A 24,269-nucleotide genomic window follows, 5' to 3' on the forward strand; every position below is an offset into this window, starting at 1 on the left:
TGGTGAGTTCTGGCACCTCTTTTTCTAGAAAAACAGCACTGGATAAGCTTATATCCTGCTCTTTCCCAAGGAGATCAGAACGGGGAACCCTAAAAAAACAATAAGATATGAGCAAATTCACAGCACCCAAATTAGGTTGAAGAGCTAAAATGTTTGAGGAGAAAGGTTCAACTGCTCCCTGGAATGCATACGGTGAAGGAATCATAGAGATCTCCGGAGATGGAGGGGCCACCACACAAAAGGCCTTTTTATGTGGTGTCACAGTAGGAATTCCTAAAGGGAAAGTGAGAAGGGCCTCTGGAAGGCATTAGTCCTCAGTCAGGACTATATGGAAGAAGGCAGTCCTTCAGATAACCTGATCTCAAGCTGTTTTTAGGGCTTTATGGGACAAAACGAGAAACATCTGGAAGCCAGTGCAGCTGTTTCAAAAGGGGAGTACCGTGAGTCCCCACATCACACCCCACAAGAAGCCTAGCTTCAGGAGCCTGAACCAACTGTAGTTTATGAACAGCCTTCCAAGGCAGCCCCCCCTGTATTACAGTAATCAAGAAGTGAGTAACACAGTACCCAGATTGTAATGCTATGGGTCACCCTTCGCAATCCTAGCACTTTTGAGTTGAATTCTAATTGTTCAGCACCCTGGACAATATATCCAATGCCACTCCCTTTGCGCCGGCAGCCCATGTCTCAAACACTTAAGAAGCATTCATGCCAGTAGTTCTGGTTACTCTTGCGGTGAGATAACTGGTGATGCCAGTTTTCAAAATTAGGTTCTGTCCTAGAGGGTCCCAATTAAAGCCCGTGTTTTGGGGCCAAATTAGATGTGACATTAATTGTGTGAATGCAATCAAGCTGCACACCCCCTTGGGGCTGGGAGGTGGGAAAGAGAAGTTTAACTATTTGTCTCCCTGCCATGGTACCAACAAAAACTGCCCCTCAGAACCTGCTATTTGCATTTCATATGGTGATGGGAGCTTTCCATGAATTGTAGAGTGGATTATGCTTTGTTGGGGCCACCAGAAAGAGAGAGATAGTCTCATACCCTTGTTTCACATAGTGGTTTGTTGTCCCTGCTCACACTCAGGGGAGGAGCGAAGTCAGATCCATTATGTGTTCAAGGCAAACCATGTGCTTCATGGTGACATGAGAACAGAGTCACTGTGTTAGAAATTAGTGGATCTAATTTCCTTGCCCCTCCAAGCCTCTCTATGGCGATGGGTTTCCAGTGAGCCATTTGTAGGACTGGACATGTTCCTTTTCAAAGGCGCCCTATCCTTTTGAAGACTCTATGGTCCTCACTTCCAGTCACTCTTTACTGCTCCAGACAATGGCCCTTCATCCATATAGAGGTGCCAGGAAAGGACTTTCAGTAAATGAAGAAAAGAAAACACCCTGCGAATCACTTCATAGGTTTATTTCTCCCTCATTGCAGTTTTACTATCCTAATACTTCTACTGCAGGCATAGGCAAACTCGGCCCTCCAGATGTTTTGTGACTACAACTCCCATCATCCCTAGCTAACAAGACCAGTGGTCAGGGATGATGGGAGTTGTAGTCCCAAAACATCTGGAGGGCCGAGTTTGCCTACGCCTGTTCTACTGTCATGAAGAAAGAATATAGACCTCTTGTCAACAACGGCAGCCATTTTCACAGGACAGCAGAGGACATTTGCGTCCTTTCTAATGTCAACGTATCTAGGATTTGTTTTTGTGTATAGAAGAGTTCTGAAGTTAAAATTCTTAAGAAATAAAGCAAAATGGGGGGTGGAGACGGAGGCAAGTCAAGGAAACAGCAAGAGTTTTCATTATTCAAAAAATCTGACAGATGCTCTTTCAGCTGCGTGACAATCCATTTAAGAAGTTTGAAAGGCACTCTACTTTCTGCATTATCTTAAGTCTTCTCTGCTGATAGAATTGTCCCTACTTGTAAAAAAAGGAGAGTTGTATTAATGTCCTACAAAAAGGAGGTTTATGCTAAGCACAATGGGGCCTCGCCACAACACCTTCGCTCAGCAAAGCCAGCCGGTGAACAGTAGAAGCGATAAGCAAGTGCAGCATAAAAATCCTTGCTAGCCTTGCTTGCGGGAAGACTGGCTCATTAGGGCTATGTTTCATGCTGTGCACCATGTAGGTGATGGCCCATATCTTAGCTACTGGATCTTCGCAGACATTAAAGGGAGCCTACCAGCTGCCTACTGAGAACACAGAGAACCTTGCTTCTGGGGAAAAATCTGTGCTTCATCATTATATGCTACTACATGTTCACAGCTGGAATACACATGCAGCGTGATTCATATAGATGTCATTAAGCTGTGCCTCAGAAAGAAGGTGCAAAAACAGTGAACAGGCCAAAATAGGTACTAAAATTAAACAGTGATTACAACCTGTGAGCTATAGGCAATCGTAGAAGGGCAACACATGGCAAAAGATGCAGAATCTATCAACGTTGGATCAAATGGATGTTGGGTGGGTTCCCCCCCCCTTTGGTGGTGGGGGAAGAAAGTCAATTAGCGCCCACTGGGGTTTTTTTTGGGGGGGGGCAGTAAAATGCAACACAATGGAATAATGCAAATAGGAAGGCCTGCAGCTTATTTACAAATGCCGCAAAATGCTACGGTAAAACTGTTCAATCATATATAGTATATATATACATTTCTATGGTCAGTTGTCAGTCTTGCACTCTTTCCTTGGGCGTATGATTTCACTCCCTAATCAAGATGACGCAGAAAATGTTACTTGTGTTTTGCGCTTTATTTATATATCGACTTTTGTGGAATGTCTAATACGTCCAGCAGCAAAGATCCGTTGCCCATATGCAAGCCTTGCTTTGGACTGTGCCTCCACCACTGGCATAGAGATTCCTCGACCTCCTTCCTGCACCAGACTATTTTAAGGGCCCGGCTCTACTATATGCAGCAAATCTTATAGTAACGTAATTTCTGATTTTGCAAATGGAATCCAATCACTTTTTTTTTAATAAAAAAAATTGTATATATATGCAATTTTTCAGGCTGTTCATTATTCATTTATTCATATTCTAAGAATATGTGACCCATAAAAACAGTCTGAAGGCAGCTATGCTAGCACACTACTAAAGCCAAGCAGATCGCAGCCTGGTCAGTGTCTTACGTAGACATCCCAGAAAGACTCCCAGTCAGATGCTCTGCGCCTCTTGGGAGGAAAAGTGGAATGTAAGTATAATAGAGAGTATTGGTAATCCTAAATATTGCTATGGTTGCCCATTTAAAATTGCAATTATTCCAAAATTTCGCTAGCAGGTGAATGAACCCTGATGCCCACACAGGGCTACACTTTATGGAGCGGCATCAGCATTCACTTCAATGGAGGAAGTTGATCTGACCATGCATTTCGTTGCATGCCTGGGTATTCTCCTTCCTCCCACTGGGAGGAGAATATCTGTGCAAGAGCATATTAAAGCACACGCAGGGACTTGGAACCTTACGTTCCTAAATGGCCTCGGTCCAGTATACCTGAAGAAGCGTCTCCACCCCCATCGTTCTGCCCGGACACTGAGGTCCAGCTCCAAAGGCCTTCTGGCGGTTCCCTCGCTGCGAGAAGCCAAGTTACAGGGAACCAGGCAGAGGACCTTCTCGGTAGTGGAACCCCCCCCCCCCCGTGGAACGCCCTCCCACCAGATATCAAAGAGAAAAACAACTACCTGACTTTTAGAAGACATCTGAAGGCAGCCCTGTTTAGGGAAGCTTTTAATGTTTAATAGACCACTGTATTTTAATATTCTGTTGGAAGCCACCCATAGTGGCTGGGGAAACCCAGCCAGATGGGCGGGGTATACATATTATTATTATTATTATTATTATTATTATTATTATTATTATTTTGGAATTCGTAAGCATATATATTGGTGGCATTCCAATTGAAACAAAAATAGCAATAGTGGTCTGAAAGTGAACGGTGTTTAAGGGCCCCCTGTACCAGGGCTTCCCACACACCGGTAGTGTGATCTACATGCAGCTGTGGGTCCCCCTCCCTCCATTATTAGCCAGGAGTTAGCTAGAACAACCGCATTTATGGTCTTCATTTTTATAACGTACTAGATGGAATGTTTCAGGATGTACTTAACTAATGGAGGCAACATGCTATAGCCACACTTCTTTAAAATATCTGATGCCCCACTCTTCAGCAGAATGTTAAGACACACTTTTGCAGGAGTTCAAAGAACTACAACTAGAGCTGGTTCCGAGGGAGCTTTGATTCTCAAACGGCAACAACCCTTGCTGTAGGACAAACCACATTTGAAAGCGAGGGAGGTTTCAAAAGGCAACAGAACATGGCAGTCTGGTGCTCAGGGGCAGGGGCAGGTCCAACCCAGCTGCTGCACCAACCTTCCTGCCATCTTTCCATCCTGATAAACACATCAGTGCAGCTGTCGGAAAGCCAGGTGTGCAGCACCCAACCCACCTGCCGGTCACCCCTGCTGCTGTTCAAAGTGGAGGGCGGGAGAAGGAGGAGACCCCCCACAATCCCACTTTGGTGAGCGCAGCCCGTTGAGGTCTTTGGGTCCAGCTTTCGTTGGGAGTATCCAAATTCTACTGCGATGTACGATAAAAGATTCAAAGCCTTGTATGTACTCACAGGTGTGTTGGACTGTTCGGTTAGTTTTTGCTCCCACATCTTCAGCCGCCTCTCCCGTTCTTTTAACTCCTGCTCCTTAAAGCTCAGGTCACGTTCCAGTTTCTTTAGCCTCTCTAACGTTGCCTCTATTTCACATCTGCAGGGAGACAATTTGTTAGGTCACGTCTTTCTCCTGACAAATACAAATTGTTCATGAAAAGTTTTCCACGTGAATATTAATTAAACGTGAAAGGGTGAAAAGTGCAGTACTAACTCAAGCAGGACATTTAATTACCACCAAGAGAGAGTTTTCTGAACCATAAACACAACAGAAAATGTTCGCACTAGACAATAAAGCCCAGAAGGTATCACGCTTTTTTAAAAAAAAAGGAAAGGTGTTTAAACCCTGGGTTTTGATGGTGTTGTTTGTAAACTACATTTTACTTCAGTTGAATGAAATAAAGTTGTGCCTTCAAATGCAACAGAACTCCTTGGACTTGAGAGGCACCATTTCAGACCATGGATGAGTAGTTTCATGTTGGGGAAAACGATATGCAAACAGAAAGCTAGCATATCAAGGAGAAAGATTTGCATGCTATGTGGTGGTTTTCTACTTGCGAGGAGCTTTTAGCACAGAGGAGCACTCAGAAACGTGATTCCACCCCCCACCACCACCTGTGTACAGTATGCAGTGCAGCGGTCCATTTTACCACTTCATACTGTTTCAATTTCCTGGCCCCCAGCCATTTCCCCCCACCCCATTGCAAATACCTACATTGCAAACACTTCTCCACTTTAAAAGGAAAAGAGCTTAAAAAAACCCCCCCACACATTTCCAAGTAAAATAATATCACATCATAGATAGGCTTGGTCGCCTCCCTGTTTTTTTCCAGTTTTATATTTTGAATTTTTCCATGTGGTATGCAGTCTGAGACCCTATCTTAAAAGACCTACATTGGTTCCCAGTATGTTTCTGAGCACAATTCAAAGTGTTGGTGCTGACCTTTAAAGCCCTAAACGGCCTCGGTCCGGTATACCTGAAGGAGCGTCTCCACCCCCATCGTCCTACCCGGACACTGAGGTCCAGTGCCGAGGGCCTTCTGGCGCTTCCCTCACTGTGAGAAGCCAAGTTACAGGGGACCAGGCAGAGGGCCTTCTCGGTAGTGATGCCCGCCCTGTTGAATGCCCTGCCATCAGATGTCAAGGAAATAAACAACTACCTGACTTTTAGAAGACCTCTGAAGGCAGCCCTGTTTAGGGAAGCTTTTAATGTTTGATGGACTACTGTATTTTAATATTTTGTTGGAAGCCGCCCAGAGTGGCTGGGGAAACCTAGCCAGATGGGCGGGGTATAAATAATAAAATTATTATTATTATTATTATTATTATTATTATTATTATTATTATTATTAACGAAGTGACGCTTACTTCTGGGTCCATGTGCAGGGGTAAAGTCCTGCTGAAACTCTGGTAGTTGGACAAAACCCATACAGATTTCAGATAGATTGGGGACACTGAATATTCAATATTTAAGCCCATATCAGTGTTTACTGAACATAAACACGCTGGTGTGCTGTAGCCACAATCCAGGTATCTTTTATGCAGTGAGCTCCCTACCTCTTCACATGAAATAAGGTCTCCCAATACACCAAACAGGTAAAGGTGACAATACTGTACTAATTTGTATGCTTGGCACTTTCTCCATAATCCCACTGCACCATGGGCAACAACCTGCCCTGTGCCCTTTTTGCACATAGGGATCTAATCTGTAAAGGGATCTGGGCACAGAAGGCTGTTCCAACAGATGACATCACCCTCGCTCAGCCAGGGTGCTGCAGGTATCTGGAGCCAAACACTTTCCCTATTTAAACTGAACTGATATGGAAAGTTCCATCTGGTGCTATCTATTTAAAGCACACATTGTGAGCTGCTTCGACAGCCATAGTCGGCCCCAAATGGCAGAGTATGCATTTGAAATAAATAAAAAATAAAAACCAATGATTAATTGTTAATCATTAACAATTAATGAGTTTCTATGCATATTGACATAAGAATACGTCCCACTGTACTTACGGTACTTGCAAGTAAATATGCATAAAATTGTGCTGCAAAATAATTTTATGGGGGGGGGGAATCAAATAGCTCAAAAAGAAACTTTAACTTTTTTGAAAGATAGTTTTTGTTTGTTAAGCAGCTTCACATAACACCTTCAAAAAGAAAAGAAAATGTAAGCCTCCATATTCATTATATCTAATCCTCATTTTCACTCTTTAGTATACCTGTCGTGTACAACTAAGGCTATTCATGGTTTCCCCCCCCCTGTTAAATAACTTTGAGAAACTCCACTCATGAGTTTTTGAAACTCTGGCGATCCCTGTCTCTTCAGGTGGCCATGCTAGCGTCATTTTCCCCTGCGCCTTCCCCTACTTGTTTTTCAGATATCTTTCCTAACCAGCCATGACGCCCATTCACTGCCAAGCTCGTGTTGTGCCTGAATTATAAGCCCGGCACCGAAACGACCCATAACCCATAATAGCCTTGGCAAAAAAAGGCAAAAGAGCATGACATGCAACCCCAGTGTCACCAAGTAAAATACATCAATCCATTTAGTAATCTGTTATATGCCCCGATCCAAATGTAATTCTAAGAACTTAACGTGGCATTGTGAGAGACATGGGACTGCTGTCCCTCTGCATTTCTTTGTCCCATCTTTCTAGTATGGTTCGGGAAACAGAAGCGTGACGTGTTGTTGACACCGTACACGCTCCCCATCCATGCAGCCAACGCCATAAGGTAGAGATGGGGCAATAGGTAGCGTAATGATGTCATCCTGCACGTCTTAATCGGCGCAAGACATTATGCAGAAGAGGAGGCCAAGAAGCACAACACCTAATTAAGTCCTAAATTGGCAGATGCTGCACTGCAAGGCAACAGAATATAGATGGAAGGGTCAAACTTGATGGAAACTTGGGGCAGGTCATTGTGGAAGAAGTAACCTGAAGAAGTGTAAGTGCATCTTGAATTAATGAAGACACTTCATTCTCTTCAGGAATATACTGTGCAGTATATATATACATGTACACACACATTAGCACTCAGTCATATAGGTAACGGTAAAAGGTAAAGGATCCCTGGATGGTTAAGTCCAGTCAAAGGCAACTATGGGGTTGCGGCGCTCATCTCGCTTTCAGGCTGATGGAGCGGGCGTTTGTCCACAGACAGCTTTCCGGGTCATGTGGCCAGCAGGACTAAACCACTTCTGGTTCAACAGAACAATGTGACGGAAACCAGAGCACACGGAAACGCAGGTTACCTTCCCACCGCAGTGGTACTGATTTATCTACTTGAACTGGTGTGCTTTCGAACTGCTAGGTTGGCAGGAGCTAGGACAGAGCAACGGGAACTCACCCTGTTGCAGGGATCTGAACTGCCGACCTTCCGATTGGCAAGCCCAAGAGGCTCATTGGTTTAGACCACAGCGCCACCTGCGTCCTTTACCTTTACCTTCAGTCATTACTCATGGTGGTTTACAAAAAGAATAAAACAATTAATAAAACAAACTAATTCCTTTGCCATTTTACAACAGCAACAACAACAACCCTGTAAAAAAAACAATATAAACCCCATTATCAGTTGCAGAGTACAAAAGAAGAACACAAGTTGTCTTTATTTGTATCACTTAAATGCATGCATCTATCCATTTTAAAACTTTATGAAGATGCTATCCAGTTTTAAGTAAATCACTGCCCTAGGAAAGTCTTGGAAACAACCGCTTTCCATATGTCAAAATCATACTCTGTATGTACTATAATTATCTCCCTTCATTAGGCAAAAACTTCTGTATAATAAAAGGTCAGACTCGGGGGGGGGAAACAGCTGCATTCTAAAAAAGAAAGAAAAAGCATAATAATAGAACAGTGTAATTAAATGGAAGGCTCCTGTACATTGCCCAGTTAATGAGTCTGTTACTCCACAAGTTTAGCGATCTGCATCTAACATTACTGAGAATGTGTATTCTGTTTATTTCAGTGGTTCTTGCAGATTAATGTGGCTTGTTTCTCCACAACTCAGATCACTCCACTATTGCAGTTCATTTTTATGTAGGCTAAAGGTGGAAATCTGTTTATGTAAGGCTAAAGGTGGAAATCTGTTTACTTGATACTGTACTTTTATATTGTGCTCTGGCAAACGTATCAGCAATATCTCAAATAAAAGCAAAAATCCTTAAAAATATTATGAGCTTTCCCCCTACTTTAACAGGCATCTAATAACCAGGGACACTGTGCTTTTATATACTTATAATTGGGAACTGTGCTTTTGTATATTTTTAAAATCCATGAACTTTTTTTTTGTTATTAATGTTTTGCATATTATTATTATTATTTAGTTGCTTTATTTATTTAAAAAATGGCTCAAAGCAAACTTATAAATATTAAATATGTCCATGTATCTGGAAGCTGCCCCACACTTCTTAGTGAGACTTTGGATAAAAATTGAAATAAAAGTGAAAAACCACACAAATGTTCTTTTACACAATGCCATTTTGATAGCATTTGCTTTTTTCCCCAGACCAACAATAACAAGGGGGAAACTTTGCAATTTGGTTCTGATTCCTGACATTTATACAGTATGCTTATAAAGATCATATTGCCTTTAAATATCCCTGAGACCCAATGGTTAGAAACCACAAACTTCCATTTCAAAAGAACAACTTTTTTTTTAAAAAAAAACCATATCTAGAATATTGTGTTGGCACTGTGGCATAAGTGGCTGTCTCTGTGACAGCATGAATTGCCATAGAAGACTTGAGCCTTGTTTGCATGGGACATTAAGTGAAACCATGTCTTAGGCAGAAGAAACAAGAACATGGGAACCCACAGAAAAAAACAACACATGACTGCTTCACTTGTCCTCCAGTCTTCCTGCCACTACACTGATTGCGAGTGAAGGCACAGTTTGGCAAAGTGCAAACCTGGGCACGTCTCTGCCAAACAAGCCACAAGAGGTTTGCTGCCCTATGGTTTGGTATGTAACACTATGCCAAAGGTAAAGGTGCTGCTGTGGTCTAAACAACCATGGTGGTGGTGGTTGTAAAATGGCAAATGAATTAGTTTGTTTTATTAATTGTTTTATTCTTTTTGAAAACCATCCTGAGTATATGATTGAAGGTAAAGGTAAAGGGCGCAGGTGGCGCTGTGGTCTAAACCAATGAGCCTCTTGGGCTTGCCGACCGGAAGGTTGGCGGTTCGAATCCCCGCGACGGGGTGAGCTCCCGCTGCTCTGTCCCAGCTCCTGCCAACCTAGCAGTCCGAAAGCATACCAGTGCAAGTAGATAAATCGGTACCGCTGCGGTGGGAAGGCAAACGGCGTTTCCATGCGATCTGGTTTCTGTATGGTGTTCTGTTGAGCCAGAATCAGTTTAGTCCTGCTGGCCACATGACCCAGAAAGCTGTCTGTGGACAAACGCCGGCTCCCTCGGCCTGAAAGTGAGATAAGCGCTGCAACCCCATAGTCACCTTTGACTGGACTTAATCGTCCATGAGTCCTTTACCTTTTTACCTTTTACTATGCCAAACCATAGTGAAACAGCAGCAGAATCAAGGGAGGAAATGAAGCAGCCTGCTTGCTGTTGCCAAGCTAGTTTGGGTTTAGTATTACATGTGAGCTGGGCCTAAGTACAGCAGGAATATCCACAAGCAATTCAGATACATCATAATGACAACTATGGAACCTGGTACATTGGCTTGATCCTGCACATCTGACAGCAGAAAAACAGTAATTACGTGTAGCAAAACGAGACTAGCTTGCCTCACCTACCAAAACCTAAGATGCAATTTTTTTAATTATTTTTTTCATCTCAACTAGTCATTTCTGCATATTCCAGAAGTCTGACATGCAGTGAAAACTACACACTGTCAACATCTTCCAATGCTTCAAATCAGTTCTACTGCTTTAACAGCATTTGCTAAGTTTTTGAAACCTATACGTGCTATTTGCATGCTTTTGCATTCAGATGTGTGCTGATAATGCACTTCTGGCCGTTTGCAAATATTTCCCTGTTTATGCAACAGGAAAGAGGAGCGCAGGATGCATTGCTTCATCTTGAAAAGCTAAATATGAATGGAACTCAAAAGGCTGCAAATGCAAAAAGCGCATTTCTTAAGTAGTAAGTGCCGTTGAAAACGGCGGGAATTGGTACTTCCAAGTGAGCATGTTTGGGATTAGGCTGAAAAGTATGTTTCATAGGAAGCTTTGAGTGTGATCCAAAGTTCTGTGGTGCAGTTTCCGTTTTTCAACAGAAGATGGCGCAAAGCATTCTAACTCTTCCCAAATGCTGCTTACTGCCAAGCTCTGCTGATTCAGTGGGAGAATAATGTCTGTTCTGAAAGAGGCTATTTATATTCTGACCATGTGACTTGGCTCAAACTTCCGATCTTGTGCTCACTTTTTCCACCCATGCAATAAAATTCTCTTGTTATCAGTCCACTTCTAAAGTTCTCTTGAGTTTAGGATGTTTTGTTTTGATACACCCTGTTTCTATAAATCTTTTATTTTATTTTTTTAAAACCCTTTACATCTTTAAACCACTCTATACTCTTCCTGTGGATTTTCCCCTGCGCTCTCTCTCTCTCTTTTAGAGAGAGGCGGGCCCATAACAATTTAGTACGTTATTAAATTGTGCTCCACATTAATCTGGAGAATGGCCAAAGGTTCTTAATTTAGACTCCTGCAAGGATCCCTGGGTTACAATCCTTCTGCTTGCACAGCTCTCCGTTCAAAAGGCCTTCAAAGCACACTAAGCAGACCTGCTTTAATGTTTTATCTGTAAGACGGATATAACGACGTTTTCAAAAGGTACACAGAGGCTGCCTTGTGCACACTGACTCCCATAAAAATACCACCGAGCACAGCAGGGCTTCTGAGAAAACATGCTGAGAACCATGCAGCGAGGGAGACTTTTAGCACCTATGAATGCCGTTAATGCTGGACCCAAAGTGGAAAGTGTCAATGAGTTTGAGCTCAGCCGTCACTTGCACCGGGATCCATGGAACCACCGCAGAAACAAGAAGCATGCTGGGTTTACTGAGAGTCAAGTCAAGTCAAACATTATAGCCCATTGGGTGCTTGATAAACCAACCAATTCATCTGCTTATTCTCAGTGGTGACCTTTCAAGAAGAACAGGGAAAAATGAAAGAGTGCTGGAAGAGAGTGCATGAAAAATGTCCAAATCAGAGATAAAAAAATGTTGCAATAAAATTCTGCTTCTGAACTTTAGAATTTAGTTTCAATTCCACGGCATCAGAAGTTTAGAACTCTGCCGTTTGCTATTCCTAGCCCTCTTTATGGAGGCAGAGGCCTTTCTAATATGACCATAAATTTTAATGTTTAGTGTTTAATTTTACACACCATCTCCTGCCCCACCCCAAAAAGTACAGCCTTCATTAATAAGTACAATGGACCTTAAAAAGTGCTGAACTGTGAACTTGATGCACATTAACATCTTGCTTACTCTTCTGAATATAATCAGCCCATCCTCCAACCCTGATTATTTTGTAATTATTAGGTGGTGATGTCACAATCTGTATTGCGCAGAAAAGAACAGGGATCACTTAAGTCTTGTACACTGCTTAGAGATGACTGAAGTTAAGCGCTATATAAATTGTTTAAATAAATAAAACAATAAATTTAAATAAGTTGTGTTTAAGGGTAAGGACCTTAGAATGTCAAAAACACTTTTTGGGGGGGCAGACCAAGTAGTATCACAACAATAAAGACAAGAGCAAGACCAAATCTACTATCAACGATGAAACAGTTTAGTGGTAGAATGTAGGTCTCCTGACTTCCCCATACTGTTGAAATGCATTGCATTTGTGATGGTGTGTTGGCATCACAAAGCTCTGTTAGGCCGCCCCACTTTCCTCGATCTTTAGCACTGAATCGGAACAAACAACAATTGGGTTTTCTACGAAGTGCCGTTTGTTTCAATTTAGCACTAAAGAGCGGGCTCTCTGTGAGAAAGCGGTGGAACAAGCAGAAAACAGCTCAAACCCCAGCTTTTATGGCATGGGACGAGCAGAAGGGTAGGTGCGTCCTTAGTTGTAGTTGGTGTCGTTGAGTGTTTTGTATTGGATGCACCAAGGCCACGTCCAACGCAGAGTTCATTAGTGTGCCTATCTCTGTACAAAATTCTGACTCAACTCTTAGGTTCAGTAGACTAACAGTACAACTGTGAAAAAAGCCCCCAGTTAGAAATTGTTAAAAATAAATAGAAACAGTAACTTCTGGTGAATGCAAATCAAACAAGGTTTCTCAACTTGAACTCAAGCAACTAGAAGAACTTTCTGTCATTTATAATAATAATAATTTATTATTTATACCCCGCCCATCTGGCTGAGTTTCCCCAGCAACTCTGGGCGGCTTCCAATCAAGTGTTAAAAATAATACAGATTTAAATATTAAAAACTTCCCTAAACAGGGCTGCCTTCAGATGTCTTTTAAAGAGAAGATAGCTGTTTATTTCCTTTGCATTTGAAGGGAGGGCGTTCCACAGGGTGGGCGCCACTACCGAGAAGGCCCTCTGTCTGGTTCCCTGTAACCTCACTTCTTGCAATGAGGGAACTGCCAGAAGGCCCTCGGTGCTGGATCTCAGTTTCCAGGCTGAACGATAGGGGTGGAGGTGCTCCTTCATATGAAGTTTGTACTCAGGGGCTTTCAGACAAGTGTTTATTGTGGGATCTGTGCTCTTCATGTATGCATGCATGCATGCATGTTCACAGCATGTTGTGAATGCTGTGGAAATCAAAAAGCCAATCCATCCATTTAATCTGGTTTTACTGTTTTCTAAGGAAAATTACTTTGGAAAAACAAACTGTTGCCTGGAACCCATTTGTGATGGGTTTGCAAAATTAAGTCCTTGCCTCAGGAGGCAATTGTTCAGGACTGAACGTTTGTGGAGTCAAACTCCTTTCATATTCAACCGAGAAGCAATGAACTCAGGTCAGAAAAGCCATGAATTCAGACAACTGGGATCTCTAGCCTTCCATAAAACATTTTAATCCCACCCCCTGTCACAATCTCACATTCATTAGACTCACCGCCACTCTGCCTTGTTATGCAGGAATGAGTTGCACTGGTCTGGGAGGTTGCTATCATTTGACATGGAGTCCAAGATTGAAATGATCTGCTTGAAAGACGGTCTTTTCTGAGGGAGGAAAAGTACATATATTTTAAACATGATGAAAATACATTCTAGGACCACATTAACGATGGAATTCTCCCAGGAAAGCTGCAAGTGCAACACATATTGGTGACTAGATAATTATTATGTATATGCAATTCAAGGAGGAAAAAAAATCTATAATATGTAACTGGTGGTGTTTGTTTGTTTTTACACATGGGAAAAAAATGTCTCAAAATTGTAGCAGAGCAAAAGTCCTGAATGTACCTTCTATTTTTAGATATAATTTTATTATTCATGTGCAATGCTATGGTAACTAATGACTCCTAAACCTATTTTTGAATTTTTTCTCAAGCACAGATAATAGGATGAGAACTTCTCCAATGAAACTAATATGGAGACCAATGTTCCTTCCCTTCCCTCAGTGGCACCTCTGACAAGATCGAAATTTCTGCTTACAGCACATCATGTTTAATTCTAATTCTATTAATTCATATGAAAAGGCTGGCTCAAAGGGAGTCCGGCTTTGGTGAGGAGGAGGAGGAGGAAGAATTTGCAGATTTTAAGGTCTCTTCCGCTTCTTAAAGGTTTGAAATCCTAACCATGGATACAGCACATAAGTGCAAATAAATGTTGGAAGGACATCAGAATTTGCCATTTCCCAGTCTTCAAAAATGTTCCTGTGGGTTGTTCCTTTTGGTTTGATTTTATATGTTGTACCTGAGACTTCCAAGTATAGGGTGGTGTATAAGAAAGAAAGAAAGAAAGAAAGAAAGAAAGAAAGAAAGAAAGAAATTTGCCTTATGCTGCATTTGAAACACCTTCCCATAATGTCCATGTGGTAATCAATGTATGTAAAATGAAACTGCAGCCCTATAGGAAGGCTTCATACTAGAGATTATACACTTGTATGGCAGGAACCCACGTTCTTGAGATAAAGAAAGGAAAATAAGTCCAGATATTTTTTTTAGAAAAAAGAAGACTTTAAATATCAGTTTTACAAACTCTAACCTTGTATGCCTCACAAGCATTGTATGCAAACACTGGCTTCCTATTCACTTCAAGGCTCAGTTCAATAGTGCTGGTTCTAACCTTTAAAGACCTAAATGGTTTAGGGACTGCTTCTTCCCATATAGGCCTACCCAGAGACGCACTTTTGGTCCAACTTGGGATATTCAGGGATTGAGCATGAGAGAGCCTTTAGAAAGACAGAGTAGCAACTCTGAAATGTTCTTCTATTCAAAACCAATCAATCGCTCTGTCAATTCTCTTTTGCTATACGTATTTGAAAACACTTATTTCAACAGGCTTTTTGCACGTAACTCCTAGTTTTATTGCTGCCAGTTTTATGTGTATGATCTTTTACCCTTGCTTTTGTTTTCTTTAAAGTGTTATTTTGCGTTTGCTGTTACTGCTTTTAGTAAGTTGCACTTATATGTTTATGACGCTGTTGTATGGTTTTTATGAATATACTCTGGGCATGTTCAGTCAAAAAATGGGATATAAATATTGATTATATTTGTGGCCTAAAATAAAAAAATGTTTTACAAAGTTCATATATTTGCTTCAGCATGAGGCCATTCTGATTAATCAAAAGCAAGCACACTACTTCTAATTATGTCTTTATTTCAGGGCCTAGAACAAGAATATGGATGAAAAGTGAGGGAAATTATCAAAAATAAGTACCAAAGTAGCACGCTACTTGTAATTACGTCTTTATTTCAGGGCCTAGAACAAGAATATGGATGAAAACTGAGGGAAAGCATCAAAAATAAGTACCAAAAATGTTTAACACATCAAGAGACTGCTTGTTTGTTGAAGTGACATTTAAAATAGTAATGGGGATTTTTTATTTTAATTGAAGTTTTCACAATACAATTACAAAAACAAACTAATCTACAAGTAATAAAGAAAACCTTCCTAGCATGTGAGAACACTGAGGCCTAGCACAATAAAGTAGCAGACAAAACTTGGAAAAGTTTTGTGTGCCCTCATGAGGCATGACAGTGACATTTCATTGTGAAAGTTAGCCACACAAATGCAGAATACAGCCATGTTTTTCTTTCTTGTGGTGTGAAGCCTTTGTTCTGTAAAAGCACATAGGATTCACTTTACACAGAAGTTACCAAAAGAGACGAGGAGTTATTTATAAAATTTCAGTTTTGTATAGGTAAATAGAACATTTGTTGTCCACATCTTCAAATCAGGTCCTTGAAAATCATAAAATAGTAGTACGCAAGAAGTTTTTTGGGTTGAGTGTGCAAATTTATGCAACTTTTTAACATCCTTGCCTCCCTGTGCCAATTCTAGCACTGTGGTTACAAGGCAGATTGGGTCAGAATGCAGTCCAGAAACAGAGAAGGGGAAAATGTGCTCCACATAACCAAGGATGACCTGATTATTTCAAGTTAAAAAAAAAATAATACTGTCTCAGGCAAAGCAGTCATAAGTTCTTTGCATTTTCTTCTGCCTTCATTGCTTCCTTTGTTATGCTGAAAAAAGTGGGGTAATTGTTGAAAACTGAAAAAGTCAGAGTTAAAATGTTTCTCGAGAGAGAGCATCGCCTCCGTTAGTCTGTCTGACAGACCCCAGACAAGGTTGAGACAAAAGGTTGAAACCAAAATGTGGATACATAATAAACGGATGATACACATTCTCTCTGCATCACGCCTGTAATTATACCATTTCTGCTAAAATTACAGATGCAGCAATTAAAACGTGCATTTTAATTCGAGTGCACAAAAACAATTAGGAACAATGCTGAGGTGTCTCTCCCAGGCAGATCCAAGTGATTTTCGCATTATAAAAGAGAGACAATTTCTTTATTTCAAATGTCAAACAACATTAAAAAAATGTCAAATGTATAACAAAAAGAGACAAGTGCTCTTCTATGCAAGAGCTGCCTATTCAACGTTTAGGTGAAGGGATCTCTTTGTCTGTCATTTCTGGTCCACCTTGCACACAATTGTAAGACAACTGCTTAGAGCTCAGCGGTTGCCGTTCCCCTCACCTCATCCCACGTCTATTCTGCATGTTCACACACAGCTATTTCCCTCAACTACTCCTGTAAAACCCGCATTTTTAGGACCCTACTGTATAGTTTACAGTTAATCAGCTTGGAGCAGAAGGATAGCAATGGCAGCAGGTGCATTCTTGGCAGTATATGATTTCCACCTGTTGATATAATTCCATAATTGATTCCTAATGTAGAGTCCTAATGGCTTGCTTCAGTAGTTCGTGCCTCCCTGTGGTTCCCACATGGGTAATGAGTGGCTACAGCCTCACAGTAATAAATGTGAATGAGGGCATGGAGGAAAGCCTCGATTCCTTTGCACCAACCATGGCACCTGCTGGTTCAAAGTACATCAGTCAATCCCAGTTTAGATTTGGAACAATGTACATCAGGACGGACTATTTCTGTTCTGCGTTGGTGTCACATGCATTCAATGATAGGTCCCTTCGAGGTTTTGTTTTATGCATTCTTTTTTTTTTTAAGCAACGCAAAAATTGACACGTAAAATTGTATGTGTTTCCCTTGCCCCACCCAAAAACGCATTTTTGTTCTATAATACTGTAGACATATTTTTGGAAAGGAAACTGCTTTTGCAAAACTTGGAGAAGTGTGTGATCTAATGGATAGTTGAGTTGTGTCTAGAACAGTTGAATTAGGTTGGCTTGCTTTAAAATGTGGGTCGAATGTCTCCACCCTGAATGGTAAATCCACAAGGGTAAAAATAATTATCACGGGATAAACTGGAAATCAAGTGGATATCTCTTTATTGATCACCAGAAATATATATGAATTAAGTGTAAAGTTAAGCATTTAAGTGAGATTTGAAATTACTCATCTAGTAGGGAAATACTGTATCAAATTACTATTAGCAATATAAGGTAAATAAATTATGGGACCTTGATAACTGGAAAAGGAGTTGGTGGTTGTGGTGGTCATGGTGAGGGGAGATGTAAAGTAGATCACTGTGCTCATTGTTGTTATGGTATTGTTGAAAAAAGCTTTGGGCCATATGAAGAAGGTCAGTCTGCTTCAGGGCCTGCCAACCTTTTGGGCCAGTGGGAACATTTGGAATTTTGAGGAAGTTCAATGGGCACCAGTCACAAAATGGCTGCCATGGGGCGTGCAGCATAATACAGAATGGCTCTCTGTAGGATGTGGTGTAACAGAAAATGACTGCTGAACACAAACTGGCCGCCACACCTAAATGAGAAAAAAAAGGGACAGGAACCCAAATTGTGTGGGCATGCTCCTTCCCCATTAGGCATCTTCAACAACATGAAAAAGACACCTACATGAGGCAACACTATGATCGCTCGTAAAAATAAGCTCTTTCCTCTATTCAGAATGGAAGGGAGGGAGGGTGGGAGCTCAATCCTGACACCCAATGAAATGTGGGCAAGTTTAAGGGGCACAGGATATTCAATATAGGGGAAGATTTTTGAGCTAACATTTATCAAGACTTTTCAAGGGTGAAATTTAAAGAACTGGAGGGCATCCTGGCCTCTGCAGTGCCTGAATTCAACAGTTTATAAGCTAAAAGAAAATAGAACATCTGCTAACAAAATTTATAATATATGATTGATACAAAAAAGGAATTTGTTATAGTTTTATAATTATTATTGTGTTTATGAAGTTTTGTTCATTGCTTAAATCCGATGATAATATATGCTTACCTAGATAATTCACAAGGCAATCCATTACATGAGTTCAGTGGGACTTACTCCCACGTAAGTGCATATAGGATTGCAGGCTCTGTACCTGAAATCCTGGCTCCCTTAAACTTATCCAGTGTCAGCAGAGAGGGTGGGTGGTACGTGGAAATGAAATGAAATAATACAAATGGAAAATTCTTATCTCACATTTAGTGTCCCATCTGCAACAGGAGGGTTTTGGGGTTTTGTTTTTTTAAAAAAACAGTACAGTTAAAACAAACAGTGGATAACAGTAAATAAATACCTTTGGATCTGCTTCCCAACACTGGAGCATCAATTCTGCAAAGCTTCCAGGGCAACTGCTTGGAATGGTCAGTCTCTGTAATAGAAGCAAGACAATAGTTGGACAACCAAGGGACTAGAAATGAGCAGCAGAAGGTAAACCCCAGCTCCCATATGAAAGCAGATCTTCCAATGTTCTCAGTAAAAGGAAGGAAGGAAGGAAGGAAGGAAGGAAGGAAGGAAGGAAGGAAGGAAGGAAGGAAGGAACTATACCACAAAGTACAGGAATTAGCAAGCATGGGAATAGGCAAAAAGCCTGTAGAACAGATTGTTTGTGTTTGGAGACAAATCAAGCTGATCCTGTGCCATTTCTCAGGGAGATTATCTCCTAGCACCAAGAATGATGGATCCTTTACCACTGAATTTTACAATTCATGGTTTGAGATAGGTCCTCTATATGTGCCACCCAAACCAATTCTAACCATTCTAGAGGTTTCCTCCTTGGAAGCAACCACACTCTTAATGTAACTTAGAGAGTTTCTTACACTCAGGAGGCAAGAATTTGTTGTTTTATAAATAGATATGAAACTTCTGAATCTCTTCTCAATTCTGAGTGTGTGAGTATGAAGCAAACCTTATCCAGCATACTATCTCTGGAAAAGGAGAAAACCCCCAAGATATTACAATAATTCCATTCTATAGTGTTCATTAATATACTATTCTCCTGCCTGGAAACCAGGCTCTTCAAAACTGTACTAGGGAAACTTTCCCATAATTTTATCCGTCTAATATTTTTAATTTCAATCACAAGTCCACAGGTTCTTATTTTGACTGTATATAGCTCTGTATATGTATTTCCCAAGGTTTTCCCAATTCTGCATCCCTGCATATATTTGAGATGGTATTCTTCCCATGCACAAGCTCAGTTTATTTGAACTACAGACCACAAACATCAAATGCAGTAGATATTATTCATTGTTCTTATTCCAATTAATCCTTCCTTGGGCAGCGCATGTTCAAGTATCTCACATTAGTTCTCATCAGCTGTTTTGTATGTGTACTAATATTTACTGGCGTCCATTAGCTATTTTGAACTAAAGTGCTAGATTGTGCTAAGCAGTCTTCTAGCAAAGTTCCTACTTAACTGGAGCAATCCACTATCACTCCCAGTTAACCATGAATAATACAAGTTGCATAAGAATCTAACTTCTGAACAAACGTTCTAGTAGATGAAAACTACCATGATCAAGAAAGGCAAGATGAACCAAACACAGAGGAGTAAAATCAGAAGAGTTTTAGAACCTGTTTATTGAGTTACTAGTATTGTTGGGCTTTGCAGAGGTACCATGTAGATATTGTAGAGCCGTCATGATAACACACTTTCATTAGCGGGGTATCCTACTATGGTCTCTGGCCAAAATAAGTGCTAAGATTCTCTTAAAAGTGAAATTGAAGAAGGCCTGAACCCACATCTAGTCAACATTAGTTCAGCATTGGACTAAAGGAAGATGCTACAGTTGCTTATTAGAAAACTGAAGCAAATATACTTAAGCACAATTTTTCTGTTTGTATATACTCCATTTTTTCTAGTAAATGGAACTTTTGAGTAGTTAAACTACTGCAGGGTTAATGCCATGGCAGAAGGAAGGGTTAAGTCATTTTTGATGCTTCAGAGAAACAACTGTACATGGCCTTAGATTTAGTAGGATAAGAATGCTAAAGTCACCCTTCATCATACATTTATTGACGAACTGATGAAGCCATACAAGAAGTCTAATTAAGTGTTGCAAGAATAACTAACATGTAAATACTCAAAGACCTTAAATAACAACATTATTCAAGAGTGGGAAGAAAACTCTCATATTGCAAATATTGACATAAGATTGAAATACTTACTGCCAACGTGAACAATTAGTAACCTAGCTACAGAAGGCAGACGCAGTGCCAAAAGCAGATTTGTGTACAAGCACAAAAACCTGATATCTTTGTGCTGTGATCAACATATAAGAATGTGTCTACACACTTTCAGTAATGCAATTAACTATCTAAAAAAACCAACCTTTTCATTGAGAAAGATTCTATTGATTAACACAATTGACCCAATTATACAAAGCAATCAAATCTGAACTTCTGTCCACTCACATTGCTCCCTAAGGTTGTCATGACCTGCACGCCACTTTGTCAAGTAAGCTAAACAAAACAGATATCTATATAAGTGTAATGGGACCTGCAAGAATTTATGAACGGCTATGTGTTAAAAGCAAGAATGAAATGCAAACTCAGGAAAGAATGCTATGGAGGGGATAAAAAAACCCCATAAAATATACATATCAAGTGCTAATCAAATATGCAATCATTAAATAATGAGTACCATAAATGTGAAAAACTTTTATACCAAAAGTATGTTCAAGAAGTCTACTTGGCATAAACAAAGTAGCAATGACACTTGATACTCAGTCAAGTCATTTGCCTAAAAATACAACTGATAGTCTAGCAATGGCATTTGTCTGTAACCCTCACTGTTCCAGGAGTTGGAAAATGAGTTACTAAAAGACATGTAATCATCACTTGCATCCATCTTACTTGAGTAGAATGTTATTTGTCAGGTAATATATAGGTAGCAGGTCCCAAAGAGTGTCATACTCTAATAAAAGTGACATTTCTAAGTAGTAATTTGATGTTAGATAATGACATCTCTAATATGAACTTTTATATTAGGATTGTGTTTTGGAGTTTAAAACATGTAAGTACCAAGAAAAACTCTAGTGGAATGAAGAAGAAGTCATTTAAAGAACCGATATTTCACTTAAGTGGCAGCATGGTTTAATGAACAGAGTACTGGACCTGGATTATGGAAATAAGGGTTCAGATCCCCAGCTAGGAGTCTCATGTGCTGGAACTGGGCAAATTGCCATTTCTCAGCCTAATCTATGTCTCAGGGTTGTGAGGATAAAATGTATGCTGGTTTAAACATATTCTAAATTGAGGAAGGATGCAAATTCTTCAGCATTCTTTTTGTAACCTACACGATAGACGAGCCTGAAAGTCTTAATTATTACTCATTAAAGGTAAAGGTAAAGGAGCCCTGACAGTTAATAAACAGTGTACTTCCACAATCAACCATTCTAAGGGTTGTAATCTGCTCTAACTATAACAAGAGAGGAATTTTGCCTGGGACAAAACTAAGGTTTAGTTGTTCTCTCACCATAGCGAAAACTTTAGGTCACAAAGCACATCTAAAGCAAACTGCTTTCCACAAAGAACACTGGGAACTGTAGGTTAACTCCTCAGAGAGCTACAGTTCCCAGCACCCATGAACTACAGTTCTCTGGAGGATGTAATGAACTTTTAAATTGTGTTACATGTGCTTTAAAAGGGAAACAAACACAGTTTGCAGACTGACAGCTGAGAGGGAACTTGGAACTCAGGCCCCATCTAAATTATGTATTTACAGCAGTACCGTACCACTTTATAAACAGTTGTGGCTTTCCCCCAAGGAATCCTGGGAAATGTTAGTTGTTAAGGTTTCCGTGAGTTGTTAGGGGACCCCTATTCCCTTCACAGAGCTACAATTCCCAGAGTTCCCTGGTAAGAGAGATTAACTGTTAACCATTCTGGGAAGTGTAGTTCCCGGATAGGGACAGGGGTCTCCTAACAACTCACAGTGCCCAGGATTCTTTAGGGTATGATACTGATTTAAGTGTATAGTACAGATGGGACCTTCGAGACATACAGAGTTGATCCAGTTCTGTCCAGCAGGGACTTCCATCAGCAAACCTTTGCCTCTCCTATGCAGCCCCCCCCACTACCTTCTATGCTGTTCTGAGGGTCCCCCAACCCTCTGGAGCAGATCTAGAGGGCCTAGAGTGAGGGTGAAAATTGGCAAAAACCACCTCTCTCCTCCTCCTCTCTCCCACCTTATGTCGACAGAAGTCTCTACTGTCATGTGATTCTGTCTGCATAGAAACACCATACAGCACTTAACCAATTTATTAGGATTTTTAAAACCTTAGAAAGAAACACAAATATTTCACAGCTTTAATAAGCAGGCAACAATTTGCCATCAGATTTTTTAAAAAAACAAACAAAAAACAAAAACAGAATCAGTACGGTAATCTTACCCAGTGACATTAGTTTCCAAACGTCACTGTAGTGTTCTATTCAAAAACATGGGCACCATAACTTTTGCTCTATTGTCCGGACACTAAAAATTACATAACTCCTCAATGACAATTAGAGGTTTTTATTCATCATTTCCAGTCCACTGAAGAAATTGGCAGGCCCTTGCTTCCCATTAAAATCAAAATCAGCACTCATATATTTAACATTATTCCCTCACATTCCCTCTTCTACGCAAACTTCAGGCTGAATAGTCAATCTAGATAAAGTTCAATAGTTCTATGTTCCATAGAACGTTGAGCACTGGAACCAATGAGGTTTTTGAAGTGCCTAATTTTGGCTGGATCATGTCCATACTAAGCAGAGCAGCGATCTAAGTGGTCGACATGGTATACACTATACATCTTATATACCGGATTCCCGTATCCAGCTACGAAACCAAAGCACTGGTGTATACGGAGGAAATTTGTGTCTCGATCGCCTCGTCCCCAAGGGAAGAAATATTGTGCTGAAGCAGTAAGCTTTTCTTCACGCTTAGAAATGGAACACATACAGATTACACCTTATTATTCTAAACTTATACTGTCGGAAGTTACAAGCATAAGGTTGTTCTGAATTAAGGAAAGATTCCCAACTAAGTTGGGTGTTCCATATGGATTCCCGGACAGGACAGCCAACCTAACATTCAATAACAACTTTTAAAAGGCAGAAGGTGGTTTAAACATTAATTCACCCCCACCTGTATTTCTAGGAATATTTTTTCCCCTAATAACACTTTAAAGAGTCTAAAACCATTGGGGAAGCCAGCTATATATATAAAAGAATTCAAGAAGCCGAGCTGTCGCTTTTTAGCCAAGTAGCTTTTTATTAAGTAACGTACCCACAACCTCCCAGTCTGCCTAGACAGAGGATTTCCATACTTGGTGTGTGACACAGCCACAACTTTAATTTTTTTTCCCTTTAGTGGGGGGAAAGAAAGAAAATCCCGTACTTCCTGTCTTTGACATCAAGGAGCCATGCGTTCAAATAAATGCTCACATGTTCAACTACCTGAAAGCCTCAATTTGTAGGAAGAAGAAAAGCAACGCTGGGGACCCTGTACAAAGGGTGTTTACGCCACTGAAGTTCTTTTGAAATGGAAAGACACCGCATGAGGAAGCTTGCAACTATGGCAGAGCCTTACCAGTACCAGTGAGGATCTCATCTTCAATGTAGCCGAGAACGTAGGTGGCAAAACTGTAATTTCCCTCTTTTTTAAACTATTTTTTCTTCTTTTATTTTTGAAATCCTCATCTAAGTGGCAGTTTCTTGTACTATAGTGACTCCTGCTGGGAGAGTTAAGTTGAAGTAGCTGAAGGTCTCTTACAGATATATCAACTCCCGGCCAGTATAAAGATGTCCTAAACGCAGGAGATGGAGTTAAACTGTTCCC

The 24,269-nt window shown here is 40.6% G+C and overlaps 1 protein-coding gene across 2 annotated transcripts in view; it reads right to left on the minus strand.

Annotated features, from left to right (window-relative positions):
* Positions 1-24,269, minus strand: part of MAP3K20 (mitogen-activated protein kinase kinase kinase 20) — a 61,820-nt gene that overhangs the window by 4,495 nt on the left and 33,056 nt on the right. The window contains exons 9-12 of one of the 2 annotated variants that reach the window (XM_081840741.1): positions 18,741-18,815; positions 13,689-13,795; positions 4,614-4,749; positions 3,129-3,170 (exon numbers count right to left, since the gene is read on the minus strand). In XM_081840741.1, coding sequence (XP_081696867.1) covers positions 3,129-3,170; positions 4,614-4,749; positions 13,689-13,795; positions 18,741-18,815 — 360 coding nt within the window. The remainder of the gene's footprint in view (positions 1-3,128; positions 3,171-4,613; positions 4,750-13,688; positions 13,796-18,740; positions 18,816-24,269) is intronic. The other variant, XM_081840742.1, reaches the window with a different exon arrangement.

The sequence above is a fragment of the Podarcis erhardii genome (assembly GCF_964252035.2).
Source record: "Podarcis erhardii genome assembly, chromosome: 1".
In the NCBI taxonomy this organism is placed as follows: domain Eukaryota; kingdom Metazoa; phylum Chordata; class Lepidosauria; order Squamata; family Lacertidae; genus Podarcis; species Podarcis erhardii.